This window comes from Leopardus geoffroyi, chromosome B3 (assembly GCF_018350155.1).
Source record: "Leopardus geoffroyi isolate Oge1 chromosome B3, O.geoffroyi_Oge1_pat1.0, whole genome shotgun sequence".
NCBI classification, from domain to species: Eukaryota; Metazoa; Chordata; class Mammalia; order Carnivora; family Felidae; genus Leopardus; species Leopardus geoffroyi.
The window spans coordinates 74,654,599-74,675,669 of NC_059337.1; the positions used below are offsets into that span (position 1 = coordinate 74,654,599).

Genomic DNA, 21,071 nt, shown 5'->3' on the forward strand with positions numbered 1-21,071 from the left:
AATCCCCCTAAGGGCACATTTACTTCCGTTGTCCTTCAGAAATGTAAAAGAGTATATACTGTGATGTGCACTTTTGTGCAATACAAGAAAGATTCCAGGAGGTCAGGAAATATTTTATTGGCAACTAGGGACATAGCCGTAAGAGAGGGAAGCACACAGGACTGCAAACTAAAACCCAATGGCCACCAAGGGCCCTTTGGGTCAGGAACACCACATCCTGGGGTCCTCACGGTCTTCTGCCAAACAAGACTGGGCATCCAGGAGAGGGGGCAGTGGCTCTGGTGTCCCACAGAGTGAGAGGACATATGATGCCTCATTAGGAGCGACAAGGTAAGGAGGTAAAACAGAGGGAGGGTCCATCACTGCCTAAGGCCACCTCCTCCTCTCAGAGCCAACACCAGGTGGAGGACTGAACCACCTAGGATCTTGTAATCAGCTGCTGTCTTCTCATCATTCCTGCAGGAAAAGGCGGCAAAAAAAAAAAGGGGGGGGGGATTAGAAATACCATCTAGAACAAGATTCTTATGCTTAGTTTTTTGAGTCTTTCTGGGGGGTCTATGAATGCAGAAAGAATTTACATCTTTATTTTTACTAACCCCTTAAATGAAATTTGATAATTTTTTTTTAATGTTTATTTATTTTTGAGACAATGTGGGAAATAGAGTGCAAGCGGCGGAGGGGCAGACAGAGGGAGACACAGAATCTGAAGTGGGCTCCAAGCTCTGAGCTGTTAGCACAGAGCCTGATGCAGGGCTCGAACTCACAAACCGTGAGATCATGACCTGAGCAGAAGTTGGAAGCTTAACTGACTGAGCCACTCTGGCACCCCTATATTTCTTTTAATTTTGAACACAGACAAAAAACCCACAGAGGTATTAGCAACATGGGTGACCTGTGGAAAGAAATTTCATAACATAACTGTTTGCAAGTATTTTGAAAATATATCAAAATTATGGTAATTATTCCTACCATTAGACCTTAATGTATTAATAAACCACATATATTATTTTTTCACAAATTTGTTTTTAGTATCTTGAGAACCGTATCTCATTATCATTAGTTTCCTTTGTAAATCTATGTATTTTATTTTATGTGTGCAAAAATCTTATCCGAGAAGGAGTTCATAGGATTCACCAAATCACCAAAGGATCTCAGGCTCCTCCTCCAGTATTTGCTCCCTCAACCTCACAACTATGTCCAACTTACATCTGTTTTCCACTGTAGATGAGCCGCTGCTGCTGTGGGGGAATTCCCTCTTTCTCCTCCACACGCTCCTTGATTCGCTCCACCTTTAGGGGTACAAGTAGTCAGGGGCTGCTAAGGGGTAGAACCATGGAAGTGGAAAGAACAAGAGCTATGCAGATAGCATGAGAGTGAAAGGACTAAGTTCATCAGCACATCCAAACAAATGTGCGTGTAGGGAGACAGGCATGAAAAAGTATTGGCCATACATTACCTTGTCTGTGGGTTCAATGTCAATCTCAATCTCCTTTCCGGTCAGCGTCTGCAACAGGCAAGGGTTTCATGAGTCCTACAGCCTAATATACAACTGGTTTTCTAGGTAAAACACCCTGTCTTAATCTCTGGGGAATCTACATCTTCTGAAAGAAGCACATTGTCAGCAAAGCTGCTTTGAAGAATCAGAAGGCTTTGACCATATCCGTATTTATCAAACACTTTTAGGCAGTAGACAGCTTTGAGAGGGCATTTGACCATTTGACCCTCTTAATCCCACATGTCATTTTACCCATCTTCCCACGCCCACCCCATTAGAATCCATGAGAATACTGGCATTCCCTTGGATGAGATAGCAATAAGAGATGTCCTAAGGAAAGCATGCCTTTGTTCCCTGTATCAAAGTCAGAAATTAACATTCAGATAATTCAAAGAATTCTCAAGGACCCCAGAGACCACTTATGACCAGTGTTTTCAATTAACACTAAAATTCAACATTCTATTTTGTAACTTCTCCAGACTTCTACCTAAATACTAAATTTCAGCTGTAGCTTCTTGACCTCTTCCACAGGCTAAGGGCTGCTGATAATACACATAATAATTACACTGATCATACACTTACAAATGTGCTTCATCCCATCGAGAATGAGAATGAGAGAGAGAGAGAAGTGGAGCTCACCCGAAGGGGGACTCAAACTCACGAACTGTGAGATCATAGAGCCGAAGTCAAATCCTTAACCAACTGAGCCACCCAGGTGCCCTGTCATAGCCAACGTTAAAAAATTTTTTTTAACGTTTATTCATTTTTTTTTATTTTTTTTTTCAACATTTATTTATTTTTGGGACAGAGAGAGACAGAGCATGAACGGGGGAGGGGCAGAGAGAGAGGGAGACACAGAATCGGAAACAGGCTCCAGGCTCTGAGCCATCAGCCCAGAGCCCGACGCGGGGCTCGAACTCACGGACTGCGAGATCGTGACCTGGCTGAAGTCGGACGCTTAACCGACTGCGCCACCCAGGCGCCCCTAACGTTTATTCATTTTTGAGAGACAGAGAGACATACAGCATGAGCGGGGAAGGGGCAGAGAGAGGGAGACACAGAATCGGAGGTAGGCTCCAGGCTCTGAGCCATCAGCACAGAGCCTGACAGGGCCTCGAACTCACAGACTGCAAGATCATGACCTGAGCCGAAGTCGGTCACTCAACTGACTGAGCCACCCGGGCGCCCCAATCATAGCCAACGTTGAACACTTTCCAACAGTCAGAAACTACACTGAGTGCACCAACACATTTAATCATTGCAACTAAGTTAGGAGATATATGTACTATTGCTATCACCATTTTATAGATGAGGAAAATGGGGTTTGGATAGGTTAAAAAGCATATCCATGAAGTCAAAAGGAGAGTGTGGACCCAAACACAGACTCTCTGGCCCCAGAGCCTGAGGTTTTGTTTGTTTCTTTTCCAGCTCTGTACTCAGTACCGCCTAAGTGTCTCTGGTCTGATATTAAAACCCAATGTATAGGATTGTAATAGGTTCACAAAACAACAAATGGTTTCTACTTACGGTATTCACATAGACCAGAATGATGACAGTACTTAGGACCTAATTTCTCAACTATAAGAATCAGTTCAGTACTAAGAATATTAAAAAAAATATAAGAGTAATTCTTTTAGAGTTACCTCTTTGGGTGCAAAAGAATAAATCACAACAGTGATTCCCAAGTTTCTACCCCAATCCAAGCTGGCTTGTGAAAATTTATGGTAAAATGGAAAAAATAATGACAATAGTGAGATTTTCATAAAACTAAATATATTCAGCTGTTAAGATATCCTTTCATGAAGGGGTGCCTGGCTGGCTTAGCTGGTGGAGCATGTGACTCTTAATCTCGGAATTTTGAGTTTGAGCCCATGTTGAGTGTAGAGGCTACTTAAGAAATTTTTTTAATTTTTTAAAAATTGTTTTTATTTAGGGGCGCCTGGGTGGCGCAGTCGGTTAAGCGTCCGACTTCAGCCAGGTCACGATCTCGCGGTCCGGGAGTTCGAGCCCCGCGTCAGGTTCTGGGCTGATGGCTCAGAGCCTGGAGCCTGTTTCCGATTCTGTGTCTCCCTCTCTCTCTGCCCCTCCCCCGTTCATACTCTGTCTCTCTCTGTCCCAAAAATAAATAAACGTTGAAAAAAAAATTGTTTTTATTTATTTTTGAAGCAGAGAGACAGAGAATGAGTGGGGGAGGAGCAGAGAGAGAGGGAGACACAGAATCTGAAGCAGGCTCCAGGCTGTCAGCATAGAGTCCGACGCGGGGCTCGAACTCACGAACCATGAGATCATGACCTGAGCCAAAGTCGGACACTCAACCGACTGAGCCACCCAGGCGTCCCAAGAAATTTTTTTAAAATGTCCTTTTATGAAATGACAGAAACAATATATGGTGCTTTTTTAAAGCCCTTTCCTGACAAAATGAAAAGTTAGCAATTCTGTGTCATCCATAAATTATTTCACTTTACTGATCTTAATACTTTAAATGCAAAGATTCTTCAAGCAGATAATCTATTTCTAGGTTAACTAACTTGGAGGAAAAACTTGAAACCTGAGCAATGTATTCAAAGAGAAACATGTGTTTACTCAACAGAACAGGTTTACTGTAAAACATTAGGAAAAGCTTAATGCCTGTTAATAAGAAAACTATTAAAACTATGGTACATCCATAGACTGATACACTTACCATGCAACAATTTATACACTAATGTGGAAAGATCTAAAGAATGTATAATTATATATCATTTTCCATATATAGTGATACATATATGTATATGTATAGAAAAAATGATTAAAAGCATACATATCTCCTATAGTAGTGATTATCTTTGAGAAGGAGAATAGGACTAAGGGAAGGGTTTAATCAAGGGTAACTCTCCCTTTATCTGCACTATTAAAGTTTCTAATAAAAATATACCCCTTCATCACATGAATAATAATAAAACAAATATTCATTCTGATTTAATAAAAAATTTTAAAGAGTAAAAAAGACCTTTAGAGAAGGCCTAGAACTGCTCCCCCAAGGGTAAGGTGCTTGGATCTAATGACAGTAAAAAAAAATTACTGGCTTGTAAAATTTAAAACTCTAAGACTGGCCCTTTGTTTCTGACTGTAGAAGCCCATGAATGTATCCAGAGAACAATCTGGTAAAGCGGTGTCCCAGCAGCATCACTTCTGGGAAGATAATCATGACTACACTAAAAAATATACCTATGATAATGGTTATTACAGTCTTTTGACGCTCAAAAATTACAAGCAATCTAACTATTAAATAGTGGGTTAAATAAATTATGACACAAACATAGAAGAAAAATTACGGAGCCCTCAAATAATCTGTGGAATAATGGTATAATTCCAGTTTTGTTAAGGGGCGCCTGGGTGGTTCAGTGGGTTAAGCGTCCGACTTCGGCTCAGGTCACAACCTCACAGTTCATGAGTTTGAGCCCCGCGTCGGGCTCTGTGCTGACAGCTCAGAGCCTGGAGCCTGCTTCACATTCTGTGTCTCCCTCTCTCTCTGCCCCTTCCCTGCTCATGCTGTGTCTTTCTCTGTCTCAAAAATAAATAAACATTAAAAAAAAAAATTTTGTTAAAAAAAAAAACAACACCACAAAACACATACGTGTATTTATACGCTTTCAAACGAGTGTAGAAGGGTATATACGTGAATGTTTTTGGGTTATGACATTATGGATGCTTTTAATTACATTATTTATGCTTTTCTGTATTTTTCATTTTTTATACCATGAATACATTGTAATGAGAAAAACATTATTTTTAAAATAATGTTCTTGATGGGAGTATAAGGAAATGATTCTGTAAAGCAGCACTGTCCAAAAGATATAAATGTAATGCAAACCACATATACAATTTAAAATATACTAGCAGCCACATATTTTAAAAGTGAAATTAGGGGCGCCTGGGTGGCGCAGTCAGTTAAGCGTCCGACTTCAGCCAGGTCACGATCTCGCGGTCCGGGAGTTCGAGCCCCGCGTCGGGCTCTGGGCTGATGGCTCAGAGCCTGGAGCCTGTTTCCGATTCTGTGTCTCCCTCTCTCTCTGCCCCTCCCCCGTTCATGCTTTGTCTCTCTCTGTCCCAAAATAAATAAACGTTGAAAAAAAAAAAAAAAGTGAAATTAATTTTAACACTCTTAAACCCAATATATTCAAAATATTATTACTTCAATGTATAATCAATATAAAAATTAGTATTTTACATTCCTTTGTTCTAACCAAATGTTCAAAATCTTGTGTGCATTTCATACTTATAGCACATCTCAATTCAGATGGTAGATTTCCATCTGAAGTACTGTATTTATACTGTATTTAAATTTCATAACTTACAGTTGAAAAAGTAGATTACATACCTAAACTGTTCCAAGCAGACTTAAAAGTTTTCCCGACAACTGAATAAAGTCTCAGGCTTTATATTTAAATTAAGTAAAATTAAACACAAATAGATAATTCATAAACTTAATTCCTCAGTCTTATTAGCCACATGTCAAGTGTTCAATAGCTCACATGGCTAATAGCTACTGTTGGAGCGTTCCAGCTAATATATCAAGCAAAAATAAAATTAGATATACCCATTTTGTAACCTCCAATGAAATAATAGATCTAGGCAATAATAGGTCTATAACATCATAGAAAGCAAAAAAGGTGACAGAATTACATACCATACACCATCTATGACTTATTCTCCCAAGTACACATACAAAAGACTAATCAAGCCTCTAGATCTTATATACCAATCGACATGAAATATGGGGAAACATGAGAATATAATCAGCAAAATCCAAACTGTGGGAGACTCCACTGGAAAAACCACCTAGTTTATTCAACATGAAAAGGGGGAAAAAGGGGGAATTACAGGTTTTTTAAAGAGGCTTAAAATCCGTATCAACCAACTGCAATGTATGGCTCTTAGTTGGACTCACATTCAAACAAACTGTGTAAAACAAAAGAGAGAATGGGAAAAATTTGATGACAGTGATAAATCACTGTTAATTTTTTAGATGTGATAATTACAGTTCCATTAGGAAAAAAAGAATCCTTTTTTACAGATATATACTGAAACACATACAAATAACATATGCTATCTGGGATTTGCTTCTTAAAACATAAGGTAACGAGAGTTGGTGAATATAAGTAAGATTGGCCATGAGGTGACAGCACTTGAAGCTGGATATGGGGTGCATTATATCCTTCTCTCTCCTGTTGTGTATGTTTGAAACAGTTCATAATTAAAATTCAGAGTCCTGTAAAATAAGCGTCAACCTTTCAAACTGGAAATATCAATCCCATTTTTTCACTCTTGTAACACAATGTATCAGTTGGCAGTGTAGGTGATGGACCCCATTGTTTTATTCTTTATTGGTTGTCATGAATGAAGTGGCTTGAAATGGAGAAAAGTGCTTGTAAACACTGAAATGCTATTCAAATAAAAAGTATGTTTGGGTTTAAAAAAAATCAGAGTAACTGAACAATTTTAAAAGATATTCTTGATATTTCATATTGTGTTTCTTCCTCCAAATCTGGTCATTGTCACCTGGGAATACATTCAATGACGTTTGACAAGTCAATGATGAACCTAAACTCAACATACTGCTTGCTTTAGGCACTTGAGGGGATATAAAAAGAAATTAAGGGATCCAGCCTTTGCCAACAATCTTTTTCAAGTCAAGATTTACTACCAAGAAACGACGAGACATATAATTAATAGAACTAATATAAAAGGAAATGTCATATTGAATATTACTATCCAAACACAAGGTATGACGACAAAGTGCTATGGTGGGTGAAAATCAACATCAATTTAAACCTGAATGAAATTAACATTTCACACCCATTATAATAGCTAAAATAAAAATGACTGATACGACTAAAAGTTAGCTAAGGTACAGAACAGCTGGACTGCTTATTCACTGCAACTGGGAATGTAAAATGGTACAACCCCTTGGAAAACTGGCAGCTTCTTTTAAACTTGCATACATTTACTACATGATCCCAGTAATTTTGTTGCTAGATTTATACCCAAAGGAAATGAAAACATAGGTCTACAAAAAGACTTGTATAACAATGTTCATGGAAGCCTTATTTATAATAGCCAGAAACTGAAACAATCCAAAAGTCCAACAACAGGAGAATGGATAAACAAACTGATATAGTCATTCAATTAAATATTACACAGTAATAAGAAGGAACTACACAGATATAACAGACACAATGCTAAGTGAGAGAAGCCAGACACAAAATTATATATTCTTTAACTCCCTTTATATGAAATTCTAAAACAAGCAAAACTAACCTATGGAAATTTCATAGGGAAGGGGTGAAAATGTTCTAGATCTTGTTACATGGATGTATAACTGTTGTCAAAAACTCATTCAACTGAACCCTTAAGAACTCTGTTGGTTTAAAGTTAAAAATACAAATGTGTTTAAAAAAACAAACAAACCATGAATGAGAAAACTGGGGCTTAGATAGTAAAGAAGACACTAATGCAGAATCTGGGGTTAGGGAGTACTATAATGAGAAAGAACTATAAAGAAAACCTGTACACTATGATTTTTTTTGTACGCCATGTCATGGCTTAGACTCTAAACTTTAGAGGGGGTATGTGGTAGGAAAATCTGGTTAGAAGTATTACAGAGAAATAAAGACATAAATTAATGAGACCTTGGACCAGGATAAGGATAATGGGAATGGAAAGAAAATCAAACAAAAAAGACGTTATCGAAGGAAAAATTTGGTTCTATAAGCAAACAATGATTCTAAAGAATTACGTTCCAGATACCTGCTAGATTGATGGGATCGATACATGAGATGAGTACTGGGAAGATGACCTAAAGCAGAAAATGATGTATTTAATTTTAGAAAGACAGAGACGAGGCATCAAGACAAGATTTAAATCAGGAGGCATTCATTGTAAAGGACTACAAAAAGAGATATGGAAAAAGTCAGCTACGGGGAGAAGACAGTTGAATTCGCAAAGGAACCCTGCTAAATAAAACCTACCATTTGTATACTAAGAGCTAATTGCTTTTGTATATACTTAATATATTAAAAAATGCAGCTAACAAAAAAGAAAGAGAAAGATGAAAGGCATAGGAACCTGTTTGTGGAGGCACAAAGAAAAGCATTTCAGGAAAGGAGACTAACAATTTTAGAGAAACACTAAACAAAAATGGATTCAAAGAGAAAATCTAGAACCCTGCTACTCCGGGTAGTCCCTGACAAGCAGCATCAGCATCACCCGGGAGTATGCTGGAAATACAGAATCTCAGGTCTCATCCCAGACCCACTGAATTAGAATCCGCATAACAAGATCCCCAGGTGATTCTCATGCACTTTTAAATTGAGAAGCCCAACCAGAACACAGTATTTTCTTAAACTGCAGGTCTCAACCCATTGGTGGGTTACGAAATCAACACAGAACAAAACTGGAAATATCAAAGCATATCACACATGGTAAGTTTTTTGTGTTTGTAAGGCACGTGAGGTAAACATTTTTAGAGTAGGTTGAGATTTTTTAAGAAGTTTACAAAACATTGTACAAAGTAACCTCTTCTTTGACTAAAAGGATGTGAGAATTCATATCCAAAAAGCATTTTAGTGTTTCTCAGACTTTGACAGTGACTCACAATAATACATATGTACTAGTAATACATACATGTGTTTAACATACATATAAAACGAAAACCAAAATTCGTGAAATACTCTTATCCAGCAGTATACCCTGATATTTCTATGTTAACGTTGTTTGCGACCCATTAAATGGATTTTATAATTAGTGACTCTTGTAGCCACTACTAAAGGTTTGAAAAACAAAGATTTTCAACAAGCTGGCCTCAATCCTCAGCCAAGAAGTGGTTTGGAAAGAATGAAGAGGTTAACAATGGCTGGTAAGCACGGTAAATTCACTAAAAAGCTGATGAAAGAACAGACTTACTCAGCAGGAAAAGGCCAAACTAACGTTGCACTGCGTCAGTTTTTAGTTTCTGTCTCTCTGAAGGTACGAAAGAAGCAATAGTAGATAGGACTAATGAGTGTTGGCAATTGGTATAAAAACCACGGGAGAGACAGGGATGAAGGAAAACACCACCAGTACCAAGAACTAGGGCAATGATAACTAACCTGCCTCAGTCACAGAAGTGAGGCTGGTCCAGGAGGCCCGGCTCAGAAAGGCAGGTGCTGACTGAACACACTCCCAGCTTTGGTTCCTGAAGGCCGGCTGTCACACTGGCGACAACCAGCAAAGGCTTACAGTCTAGCTCCTAGGGGGCCCTCGGTTCCCCAAGCTAACGTTTTTGTACTGTGCTTGGAGAAGCAGGTAAGCTGGGCAGTGCAAAATGGAGATCAAAGCTTATTCCAAGAATCCGAGAAGGGGAGCCAAGCTGCTGCTAGGTCTTCTCTATGACCACGGGGGTTCGCATACAGCGATACCCCGGACAAAGGCGGCTTCCTTCTGAGTCACGGCACAGTCCTGGCCGAGAAACCAAGACAAGCAGAGACCCTGGGGTGATCTGGCGGGGCCAGTCCCCAGCTCTCAAACCCTTCTTGGGGCCCCCCATTTCCCATCACCCCTCGCGCGGAGCCCTGAGGCTGTCAGCACCCTCCAGGCTAGGGAAAGGCGTGGTTTTCCTTCCCCGCTTCTCCCGTAAGGCACAACGGCCAGCCCAGTACCACAGCGTCTTGGCAAGGCCGGAGGTGCTCCCACCTTCACTTTAATTAGCATCTTCTTCCCAGTTTGGAGCTGCACACAGATAACTTGATGCTTCTACCGCTGCGGTCGCCGCTGCCGTTCCCCAGCAATCGCCTCTGGGAGTCACTTCTGCTTCCGGGTCACTGCCTGGCTCCACCCCTCTCACCCCGCCTCCTTCCTTTCATCGGGTTGCCGAAAGGCTCAAGAATGCTCCTGCGTTTCGTTTTGGTGGTGTCGTAAATAAAAAGAAGGCGGTGGTTTCGTTACGGCAGAGATGATACCTCCGCGATACTTAGAGTCCCTAGCGAGCCAGGGCTTGGAAAGCGGTGGGCGGAACGAACTACTCCCATCATGCCGGGGGACAGCTCCGCGCGTCCCATCCTGGGAATCGTAGTCTCCCGCCCCTAGGGTCCAACGGCAACCTCGGTGTGTGAACTCTGTTACCCAGAAGGCCTCGCACGGCCACCGCCGAAAATAGAATGCCTCAGTTAATCCTTTTCGCCGGCAATTAGCGGAACCTGTTGGCGTGGCCCACAAGGCTCAGCGGGGCTTCACGAGCCTAGTTGCTAAGCAAGGGCGACTTTGGTCAACTGCCACCTGTGCCACGGCGACAGGAAGTGAGTACCCCTATTCCGGAAACTAGTTGTGGGAACCCCCTATTTCTTCTCACCCCCAAATCAGCCTCTTACCCCAAATTGCTCTTTGCAAGGGTGGGAGAAGGAAGAGTAGTGGGGGGAAGGAATACACATTTTTAGGGTCTCTCAAGACTCCATCCCAATTCTTCTCCCCAACAACTGGTACCTGGGATGGAGATACCGGGTAATTGTAACCATGAGACAGATGAGATGACAGTCAATGAGCTTCAGCCAGTGCCCTGACCTTCCACAATTTAAGCAAGGAGAGAGATGAGTTATGCAGTTAGCTCTAAGAGGGCATTAAGGCCTATGGGGAAATTGGTTCAGCTCCCCCCTCCTGACTTTCCCTACCTTCCAGCTCTCAGATTGGTCGCTATCCCGAGGTCCCTGCCATGCCTCACATCGATAACGACGTCAAACTGGACTTCAAGGATGTCTTGTTGAGGCCCAAACGCAGTACCCTTAAGTCTCGAAGTGAGGTGAGACTGCTTTCCTAGTTGCACTTGACCCCAAGCTCCTGATGGGCCAGTACTGAGAAAGAGTCCTAGTTCTTGTCCTCCTGCAGTACTCATTTACCTGATGAATAAAATGCTCAGTTTCCTGTTCATATCTGCAGGTGGATCTCACAAGATCCTTTTCATTTCGGAACTCAAAGCAGATGTATACTGGGATCCCCATCATTGCTGCTAATATGGATACTGTGGGCACCTTTGAGATGGCCAAGGTTCTCTGTAAGGTAGGACTTCCCTCATGAAGGTTCCTCACTGGTGTCCAGTTATATGGGCTGACTACAGAGGTACCTGCATCCCCACCCCCACCCCAAGTCAGCTTTCTGGCAAGTGACAGGATGTTTCAACTTACTATTTTATCCATTTTCTCCAATACTAATGCTCTTTATATGATAAGTTCAAAGGCATGCCTGAAATAGTAAGATTCAAAGCTAAGTTTCCCCCCATTTTTCTGATAGATAACTTTCACTTTTGTTCTGACCAGCAGTTTATATACACCCTGCCAACTTTTTCCACCACCCAGGTCACCCCCTCCAAATCACATTCATCCTTCCAGTTACACCATCGTTCAGGACACTAAATATTCACTGTTTTAGTCCAGAAACTAAATACAGTGTGAGCATTCAAAAATTCCTAGCTAGAAGATCCTAGAGAAGCAGCTTATTGATTTTCTTTCTTTTATATATGCTATCCTTTTTTAATTTTTATTTTTTAATCTTCCTCTTCTTTGAATCCTAGGTTCCTGGGAATTCCTGTGCTCAAAATGGAATGTGTTTGTTTGTTTTTTTTTAATGTGTTTTTCTTACACACAGGTTATTGTTCACTTTGAAAATAGAAGATGCTGCTCCCATCAGTAATATTACCTGCCTCTATACTTGTAGCTGAAAAGGTAGATAGTTATTCTGGGCACTCAAGGAACATATGCATTCTTCTGGTTAATCTATGTAGCCCTGATTGATGGATTCTGCTGCTGCTTGTGGCTCTGTTAGCCTTAAGGACTTCATCTCCCTTTCTCTATTTTTGATTGCTGTAAGTCTTTGTGGAATGTCTGTTGGCACTTCTCTGAAGTTGATAGTTACACAGTTTTAGTACTTTTTTGCTGTTGTCATTCACTAACTGCTTAGGAATCTTCTTGTCCATTGTCCGCCTGCTCTGCCCAGTAGAGTTGAGGAATAGTGACTCTGACTTCAGCATTAACAGACATGCTATATAATACATGGACTTTGTGGGGACTGTTTTAATGCTTTATGTTGAGACTGGCTTTTCAGTACTGCTGATGAGTGCTAAAGAAATCAGGTTTTAGCGACAGAGCCAAGTTTCACAGTAATCATAGAGTTGGATAGAAGCGTCTTTTTTCTAGATCTCTAGCTCGGTACATAATTGGATGTGCTCATCATGTCACACAATATCAGCATATCTCCAAGGTCTACTGACCTTCTAGAGTGATTTTTCTTTATGTATCAGCATGTTGATAGCAGAGTGTTGCTGAGAAAGCGGAATTCAATACCAGCTTTAGCGAGGTAGTGTTGATAAGTATAGCAATAAAATGTCCTTACTGCTGGCTGATACATGACTTCCTTGGATTTCTTATCAGTTGCAAGATTTGGGTTGTCTCTGTCAACTGCTCTCTTGTCTATTTGCATGTCTGGACTTTTAAAGCACAAGCACCAGTATTCACAGCTGTCTTTGAATGCCTTTCTCAAAGCATTGGGATATTGTTTGCAATTTGATGACCTAGGGAATACAAGTCTGAGGAGTTAATTGTATCCTTAAACTTGGTTGACCGAAATAGATGGAATGAAATAGACTTTTTAGGTTGGTCCATGTCTCCAGAAAATTTGTCCTTTACTCCAGTGGAGATGGAGAAAGAATGGGGTAGCACTTTACTGGCTCCATTAAGGTCTGACCTCTTGTGAACATTTAGACTCACTGAATTATTGGACCAGAAGATACCAAAAACTAGGTTAATTCAGTACTGGGTTACCATAGGAGGAGGGGCTGAGCCTGTGCAGGCAGACACTGGCTCCGTCCACCCTCTTCATGGTTATGTTCTTGTCTGCTGCTTGTTCCACTGCAGCAACAGCTCGTCTCTGTCACCTTTTAAGTCAGAAGCCCCTGTATCTTCTGACAGGTGAAATCCAGTCCAGATGACTTAGTACTTGGGTCAGGGTGTAGGACAAGCACTAGCTTATGACAAAATGCCCTACTGGTTATTTATAGGGAGAATAAGGGCTAAACTAAACCCAACTCAACCAGTGGCTTCTTCAAGTTGCTTTCCAAAGTTCATTTTCTTCCTCAGAGAGAATACTTACTATAAAGGTCTATGTCTAGAAAAAGAGTTGCTAGTTCTCTCCTTTTTGATGACTTTCTTCTCCCCAGTTCTCCCTCTTCACAGCTGTCCATAAACACTACAGCCTCGAGCAGTGGAAAGACTTTGCTAGCCAGAATCCTGACTGTCTTCAGGTAATCTTAGTCTTTTCCTGGTCCCTTCTTCATCCCAGTTTTCCAGGAATCTTTTGTTTGTTTGTTTGTTTGAGAGAGCACATGGGTGTGCATGAGTCGGGGAGGGGCAGAGAGAGAGAGAGAGAGAGAGAGAGAGAGAGAGAGAGAATCCCAAGCAGGCTCCACTCTGTCAATGCAGGGCCCAACGTGGGGCTTGATCTCACAAACCGTGAGATCATGACCCGAGCCAAAATCAAGAGTTGGACATTTAACCGACTGAGCCACCCAGGAGCCCTTCTAGGAATCTCTGTTTGGCTTTCTGAGGACTAACCCTCACCTTCCCAGCCTGCCGGCTCCTCACTGGGTCTTTTGTGACATGCCACAGACTGTCTCATGCCTCCCATGCCGTTGGCTCTGTTTCTCTCACAGCATTTGGCTGCCAGCTCAGGCATGGGCTCTTCTGACTTTGAACAACTGGAACAGATCCTGGAAGCTGTTCCCCAAGTGAAATATATATGCCTGGACGTGGCAAATGGCTACTCTGAGCACTTTGTGGAGTTTGTAAAGGATGTACGGAAGCGCTTCCCCAAACACACTATTATGGTATGTTTCTATTACTCTGTAGTTGGTATGTTCCTCTTCCTCCCACTCTTTCCTGACACTCCCATTTTGTTACATCAATTCTCCTCCGTTGCATTTTGATTTTCCTAGACCGCTTAATCATGGCTCTGGGTGATCATCCACGGTCCCACACTTAAAATGTATAGATTCGTTAGTGCAGTTATCTCTGTCCCTTTTCACATGCCTTGTGCCCACCTATGGTGTCCACTGAAGTGGACACGTACTAGAATCGTATTAAAGGAGTCGCATGAAAATAAGTTTTATTTATTTTTTTTTTTTACAAGCTTTGGGGAGTGATAACAAGGCCTTATTTTCTCCACAGCATCAAGGGGTCTCTCTGTACCGTCCACCAAAAATAAATAGAGCTGTGCAAATGGGTATTTAGCTTATATTACCACGTCTTCCCCTTTGCCTGAAGCCAGAGATTTTATGATGTAACAGATGAAGGACAGGATATGTTTGGGTCTCTTGGCAGGGACGGGGAGATAAATCTACTGTAAATCAACTTTGGCCTTGGTCCAGTTGTACCCCAACTTCACCCTAGTGCAACAGTGCCACTGGCCACTCACCTCCTTACCTCAGCTTGGGAAGCAGAGTTCGTTCCCAGTAGAGGGACCCTAGGTACCCTCTTTGTAATACTGTTGGAAGGTCATGGTCCAGGCATACCATATATGAAAGCACGCAGCCTCCTCTCGTTTCCAACCCCAAGAGTGCTCTGTTTTGATTGCTCTGTCTCAGGCAGGGAATGTGGTAACAGGAGAGATGGTGGAAGAGCTGATCCTCTCTGGGGCTGACATCATCAAAGTAGGAATAGGACCAGGTGAGTTGGTTTACGGGGGGCCACTGGCTACCTCTCCAGTGGCGAACGCCTGTGGAGCACGCTACTCTTTTCATTATGTTCTTCTCAGGTTCCGTGTGCACCACTCGGAAGAAAACTGGAGTGGGGTATCCACAGCTCAGTGCAGTGATGGAGTGTGCAGATGCTGCTCATGGCCTCAAAGGCCACATCATTTCAGTAAGGCCAAGGGCAGGGGAGGGAATGAGGCTGCCAGACAGCTGAGTGTTCTGCTGGGTGTGGAGGCTGTGGTAGCGGTGGATCAGAACTCCCGGGTTCCCGTCAGCTTTGAGGTGGGCCATGGGGACATCGCTCCTAGTACTTGGGAAATCCACGTTATCTCTTCACAGTGCTCTTCACTTTGCAGGATGGAGGCTGCAGCTGTCCAGGGGATGTGGCCAAGGCTTTCGGTAAGGGTGCTGGGAGAGTGTGGACGGAGAGTCCTGTAGAAGAGGATAAGTCACCTCTGAGGGCCAAGGATCAGGCTTGGAAAGGCTGAGAAAGCCGTTCAGATTTTTTGACAATACGAACTAATGACCCTGAAGCCTGTGGTGTCACCTGGGGCAAGCCAGCAGGGGAAACCCTGAGACTCTGATACAGACTGCACAGCATGCCAGCTCCATCTGTAGCATCCCTCAGACTGTTGGACTAAAGTTAGAGACCTTTGCCCCTAGGACACTTGGAGTCTCTTGTTTAGCTGCACATAGTACAAAGAAACGACCAGATGGTAAAATGGTAAAAGCAGCAAAAAAAAAAAAAAAAAAAAAAGAGCAAAACCCAGGCAAGGAATCTCCAGAGGCTCTTTTTAAATTCTTGGGGAGATCAGGCTCACTGAGGAGTAGAGGCCAGAGCAGAGCAGGCCTGTGTGGGTTGTGGGTCAGCTAGGGAAACAAAACCAGGAAGATGTTAGAATCATTGTCAGGACTGAGAATTTGGCGTGAGTTGCTTCCAGGGGTGGGCATATGGGCGCGTGGGCCAGATTCAATTCTCTTTTCCCCTTGTTGATGCTGGCAGGGGCAGGAGCTGACTTTGTGATGCTGGGTGGCATGCTGGCTGGGCACAATGAGTCAGGTGGTGAGCTCATCGAGAGGGATGGCAAGAAGTACAAGCTCTTCTACGGGATGAGTTCTGAAATGGCCATGAAGAAGTATGCTGGGGGCGTGGCTGAATACAGGTATGTGCAGAGGTCCAGGAGCTGAGGGTTCCTGGAAATTGTGACTAAGCAGGGTGGTGGCAGAACTCCTGGCTGCTGGGAGATGCTTGGTACACTCTTGGAGGAAAAGTGGTGAACTGGGGCTAAATGCTAGAGACTGGGGAGGTGCTGTTGGGCTTAAGAAATCCAAAAAGAAAAGGTTAGAAAGTTTTTCCTCCTCTAAGGGCCTCAGAGGGAAAGACAGTGGAGGTGCCCTTTAAAGGGGATGTGGACCATACCATCCGAGACATCCTTGGAGGCATCCGTTCCACATGTACCTACGTGGGAGCAGCTAAACTGAAGGAGTTGAGCCGGAGAACCACCTTTATCCGAGTCACCCAGCAGGTGAATCCAATCTTCAGTGATGACAGCTAGACCTGAGCAGCTGTGCCCTCTCAAAGCACTAGCAGCCTCGCACAGGGCCTCCCGATGGGCTCCTCACACACGCCAGCTACTATGGCTATTTAGCACTCGGTTATTTCCTGTTGCCTTACTCCTGAGGGCTAATGCAATAAATCTGTACTCTGTACGCACAAAATGCCCAGGGTACTCACTGGGGAGGAAGGAAAGCAGGCTGAGAAAATGAAGTAAGGTAATCAAATGCAAATCTGGGGACGCAGCATCTGGAAGATTATGGAAAGGAAAAGATAATGACTCCTGCCTAAATGTTTAATATGGCCTTGGTCTGGACGAGTTACTCTCCTGATACCATGTTTTGTTAATGAACTTTATTAAATAGTATCTTTGAACACCTAAAAAGCTCAGAAATGTTGATGTATTTTAAGTATCTCAGTAAAGAGATCCCAATGACTATAAGAGATTCTGTATCTTTCTGCACAAGGCTGGCATCTGGGTGCTGCTCCGGGACAAGTGGAAGTGGAGTTGGCACTGACCCAGTAGAGTCAAAGACAGGGAGTATTTTTCCATGAAGTATCTCCATTTCAGTGCCACCACCCCCAGGTAACCTGGCAGCATGAGAATTCACAAAGTACATTCTGGTATCAGGGCACATAGATATTTTTAGAATAGCAAAGGGAAATTTCTCTTCCAGGCTATCAACCCTTCTTGGCACATCTGAACAACATTTTCCATCGGAAATAAAAAGGCAAAGGAATTCCTCCAGCCCTGGAGAAGCCAGTTCTAAGGAATGACCTACACTGACTTTATAGAAGCCTTAATTCCCCTTTCTCACACCAAGACAGTATTTTAATAAATCCAAATCTTAATTAACAAGTATTACAAAGTAATTTTAGCAAGGCAGTCAGGGAACCCAAACCTGGGCTTCCACTTTATTTCCACTAAACTGTGTGTAGAGCTCAGGGAGACAGGTGGAGTGCAGAGAGAATTCCAGTCCTATCATAAGTGTCTAGACCTGTCTGCATGGTCATGGAAGGGACAGACACAGCACTGGGGCCAGAAGTAGGGAGGTATTCATAGAAGGTGGGGATCAAGGTGTCAAACTTTGTCTTCTGATAGTTTTCCAGAGACTCCTGCAGAGAAGGGAGCAGGGAGATCCTATCATCGTCTTATTCCCTGAGCCCTTCATATTCTGGAGCATGTGGGGTTTCTCTGTCTTGTTCTGCTCATCCTCTTCCCCAGCTTTCTGTTCCTTCCTACTCACCCTTCCTTCCCTCTGGTCATTTTCTTCTTCATCAGAGTCCAAAACCAAGTCCCCTATGGTAATGACAGAGCTGCACAGAGATGGGGGACACACTGCAAGAAGGAAACCAGAGTCAAAGTACCCTTCTAGGTGAACAGGCCCTGAAGAATCCCCAGGAGAGGAGGCTGGCTCCTGACCCAAGATACTTACCTGGCTTCCTAGCCTTAGGAGGTGATAATGACAGTCTCAGGGGGTCCATGGGGCAAACCAAGCAATTCCTGAAGTGGGAGCAAGCAAAGAAGATAAGGTAACGGGAAAACAGGCAAAGAATGGGCTGTTTGCAGGGAGAAGCAACTGTTCCACTCACTCTTCTTTCTCTGAAGCAAACAAGTCAACTGGGTTCTCCTTCAGAGCTCTTCCCCCCAGGGTCTGGGATGGACTCTTAGACTTTCCAGTGGAAGCTGCTCTCATGCCCGCAGCACCTGCCAGATCTGCCGTGTGTGTTTCACGTTCTTCCCTGCTCTCAGGCTCAGATATGATCTGGCTTGGTGAACCCAGATTCCTAAAGGGGAACAGCATGACTGTAGGGCGCTCCTTATGGTCTCCCTTAGTGGATGCCCATCGGGACTGGATTCTTCGCCGGCCTAGAGGGGCCAGATTGAAGTGGTGGCCAGCCAAAGGTTCTGGGTTCTTCCTTGAGGCTAGTCCCCGAGAAAGGTATGAGCTAGGCCTGGCTTTTGGCGATGGATCATGAAGTACTAGCTTTGGTTGCTGAGGAGGACTCTGCTCCATGGGCTCTGTCACGCTCACTGAATCAGTAACCAAGCGCTCTGAAAAAGAAAATGAAGCTCCTTATAAATAAGAGATAGTAACACAGCTCCATCTGGTTTCTTATGCCTCAGGCCCATGTAACCCTTCAAATAGCCCATCTCAAAAGGTCTCCGGCCAAACAGTTTACCCCCAAGTTCCTAGTTCTCCCAGATGGTCCTAGTACCTGGAAGTGGCCACCCCATGTCCACACCATATTGGCTCAAGGCAAAAGAAGAGGTGATAGAAACTCCAGGCTGCATCCAGCTCAGCACATCTTGAAGCTGTGGGCAGAGGGTGAGAGGCATGAAGACCACAGTCCTTGATACAACCATCCCACACTCTGCCCTTATTTGGCCCCAACAAAACCTGCTGTGCCTGCAATGCAGGCAGTGCTTTTTCCAGCTGACACAGGTATTCAAAAAACAGCTTTTCCATGGCAGCCAAAAAGGGTTCCCCATACTCTTGTTCAAGTTCCTGCAGTGAGGAGAGAAGCAAGTCAGAAGAGGGCTAGGGAAATTAGCCACATAACAGCTTCCAAACCAGCCAGTCTCACCTGCAGCTTGGAAGCCAAGTCCACTGGGGTCTCTGCTAGTTGCTTCACCTGTTGGCAAAAGGTTTTCTGTGCCTCTGAGATCTTCCTCAGATCCTGCTTTGTCTGTTGAGGATAAGGAAAAGCAGAAAACTTAGGGTCACCAGGATCCAGTGGCCGGGAGAAGCCACTTTGTGGCACCGTGTTAACGGGAAAGGGCTCGTACCAGGGATTACTCACAGCTTTCGGGTCCCGCACTACAGGTCCAGACTCTGGGAAGTGGTGATGTAGGGCATTCAGAACTTGGGCCCACGGCCGGCCCTGCAAGATCAGCTCCACCACTACCTGTGAAGGGTACTAAACTCAGAATCTCAGGGCAAGCTGCCCTTTTCCAACCAGTCCCAACGCCAAGCAGTCGGCCCCGTCTGGTCCCCTCGCATCCCGCCACTTTCCCGTCTTCCAGTTCCTAATGGCTCCAATACCTTGGCCTTTAGGCCCATACACAGGCGTTCATGGTGGCGGTAGCGAACCAAGCCAGGGGCAGCAGCGCGCAGTGATCGCAAAAACTCTAATACCCGGGGGAAATGGTCCACGCGGCGTCCCCGCACCACTTGCCAGGTGGCCGCGGCTGCGAAGCGCAGAGCCGCTGGACCGGCCCCCGGGGGCGTGGCCATGGCCGGCGGGCTCCGCCCCGGGGGCAGTCCCTATGGGTTCCTTCTTCCAAGGCGAGCCTTCTCCACTCCTCCTAGAGGCGAAGCTTCCGGTGCCTCTCAGCGGCTAGGCTGTTTGGATCTGCGCCGGATAATTCACGATCCGATCCCTTCCATAGGTCACCAGAATCGTGGAGGTCTTCAACTCGGGATGGAGCCTGAATGGAGAAGCTGGCCAGCTACAATAGCACCAGATTCGCTGTTTTCCACACCGCCGCCCCTGCAGCCGAGGGCTACCCCACTTCCGGTCCCTGCGGCCAGTCTATCGGCCCCGGAAAAGGGCGGTAATGGAGAACCAATAGGACATCAGACAGGGAGACGTGACATCGCGTCATAAGGCCACGCCCCAACAGATAGGGCGTCCCTTCCGCCCCCGCTATCTCCGTCCGGTGCCACAGCTGATCGTGGCTCTCCGGACCCCCGCCTTTCTTCGCGGAGCGTACAAAGTCACGTCCTTCGCTAAGGCGTGGCTTGGTTGTGTGGAAAGCGAGGATCATGCCTTGCCCTTCCCCGTCGTCTTCTCCATTGAAATACGATTCTTCAAATCCTGGCCTCAAAGCAGCGCCAGCAAAGCCTTCCCGGCGACGAGCCACCTCCAGTAAAAATTCGACTGTTTCTTTCACAAAACAGGAGAGGGCGCCCGTCTTTAAAAAATAAAGTACTGAACAAAGTTTGAAAATATACATCAGGTTGTTAACTTGGTTTTCTCTGGATGGTCAGACTGTGCTTTTCTGTGTTTGATATCTTTTTTATTTTTTTGTACCCTGTAATTTTAAAATAAATGAAAAATTAGTTTTCCTTTTTCGGATTTCTGTTGTTGGCTTACTCCAGTCAGCCCCTCAATGTGATCGACTTACTTGTCTGTCTCCTTGTCACTCTTCCTGGTGCCTCTCCTTTATTTTCATCACCAAGTACAGAACCTGGCACACAGGTTGTATTCTTTAAATGTTGGTTGAATGAGATGCACCTGGGTGGCTCATTCCGTTAAGCGTCTGA

The 21,071-nt window shown here is 44.1% G+C and overlaps 3 protein-coding genes across 8 annotated transcripts; 1 reads left to right on the forward strand and 2 right to left on the reverse strand.

Moving 5' to 3' along the window:
• Positions 1 to 92: 92 nt before the first annotated feature.
• NEDD8 (NEDD8 ubiquitin like modifier) lies at positions 93 to 10,322 on the reverse strand. The gene is made up of 4 exons (XM_045450529.1): positions 10,208 to 10,322; positions 1,457 to 1,504; positions 1,207 to 1,289; positions 93 to 456 (listed from the first exon to the last, which is right to left on the reverse strand). Exons 1-4 carry the CDS (start codon positions 10,223 to 10,225, stop codon positions 360 to 362), a joined length of 246 nt encoding a protein of 81 aa, XP_045306485.1. The 5' UTR covers positions 10,226 to 10,322; the 3' UTR covers positions 93 to 359.
• Positions 10,323 to 10,579: 257 nt separating this feature from the next.
• GMPR2 (guanosine monophosphate reductase 2) lies at positions 10,580 to 17,242 on the forward strand. 4 transcript variants are annotated; one of them, XM_045450513.1, is made up of 10 exons: positions 10,580 to 10,809; positions 11,186 to 11,306; positions 11,444 to 11,563; positions 13,716 to 13,799; positions 14,208 to 14,381; positions 15,138 to 15,219; positions 15,308 to 15,414; positions 15,602 to 15,644; positions 16,249 to 16,408; positions 16,612 to 17,242. In XM_045450513.1, the coding sequence occupies exons 2-10, from the start codon at positions 11,220 to 11,222 to the stop codon at positions 16,799 to 16,801; spliced, it is 1,047 nt and encodes a 348-aa protein (XP_045306469.1). In that variant the 5' UTR covers positions 10,580 to 10,809; positions 11,186 to 11,219; the 3' UTR covers positions 16,802 to 17,242. The 4 variants fall into 4 exon arrangements, with proteins under 4 accessions (XP_045306469.1, XP_045306470.1, XP_045306472.1 ...); XM_045450514.1 differs by lacking the exon at positions 11,444 to 11,563; XM_045450516.1 differs by lacking the exons at positions 10,580 to 10,809; positions 11,186 to 11,306 and adding an exon at positions 12,149 to 12,225 and having other exon boundaries at positions 11,452 to 11,563.
• Positions 14,643 to 20,395, reverse strand: TINF2 (TERF1 interacting nuclear factor 2). Of its 3 annotated transcripts, none has more exons than XM_045450511.1 (9): positions 19,848 to 20,392; positions 19,606 to 19,710; positions 19,390 to 19,491; positions 19,203 to 19,310; positions 19,021 to 19,117; positions 18,394 to 18,856; positions 18,237 to 18,304; positions 18,048 to 18,139; positions 14,643 to 15,677 (listed from the first exon to the last, which is right to left on the reverse strand). In XM_045450511.1, the coding sequence occupies exons 1-9, from the start codon at positions 20,037 to 20,039 to the stop codon at positions 15,591 to 15,593; spliced, it is 1,314 nt and encodes a 437-aa protein (XP_045306467.1). In that variant the 5' UTR covers positions 20,040 to 20,392; the 3' UTR covers positions 14,643 to 15,590. The 3 variants fall into 3 exon arrangements, with proteins under 3 accessions (XP_045306467.1, XP_045306468.1, XP_045306466.1); XM_045450510.1 differs by lacking the exon at positions 14,643 to 15,677 and adding an exon at positions 17,688 to 17,916 and having other exon boundaries at positions 19,848 to 20,395; XM_045450512.1 differs by lacking the exon at positions 18,048 to 18,139 and having other exon boundaries at positions 19,848 to 20,393.
• Between the last annotated feature and the right edge of the window lie 676 nt (positions 20,396 to 21,071).

What these genes read in the sequence shown, in the direction of transcription:
- NEDD8 (XM_045450529.1), bottom strand. An exon ending in ACATTGAACCCACAGACAAG is followed by an intron (nt 1,290 to 1,456) that starts GTAATGTATGGC and finishes GTACCCCTAAAG; the next exon opens with GTGGAGCGAATCAAGGAGCG. An exon ending in ATCTACAGTGGAAAACAGAT is followed by an intron (nt 457 to 1,206) that starts GTAAGTTGGACA and finishes CTTTTCCTGCAG; the next exon opens with GAATGATGAGAAGACAGCAG.
- GMPR2 (XM_045450513.1), top strand. Translation starts at nt 11,220, where the DNA reads ATGCCTCACATCGATAACGACGTCAAACTGGACTTCAAGGATGTCTTG. An exon ending in AGAATCCTGACTGTCTTCAG is followed by an intron (nt 13,800 to 14,207) that starts GTAATCTTAGTC and finishes TTTCTCTCACAG; the next exon opens with CATTTGGCTGCCAGCTCAGG. An exon ending in TCCCCAAACACACTATTATG is followed by an intron (nt 14,382 to 15,137) that starts GTATGTTTCTAT and finishes GCTCTGTCTCAG; the next exon opens with GCAGGGAATGTGGTAACAGG.
- TINF2 (XM_045450510.1), bottom strand. Translation starts at nt 20,039, where the DNA reads ATGGCCACGCCCCCGGGGGCCGGTCCAGCGGCTCTGCGCTTCGCAGCC. An exon ending in GTATGGGCCTAAAGGCCAAG is followed by an intron (nt 19,711 to 19,847) that starts GTATTGGAGCCA and finishes TACCCTTCACAG; the next exon opens with GTAGTGGTGGAGCTGATCTT. An exon ending in CTGCATTGCAGGCACAGCAG is followed by an intron (nt 19,118 to 19,202) that starts GTTTTGTTGGGG and finishes CTCTGCCCACAG; the next exon opens with CTTCAAGATGTGCTGAGCTG.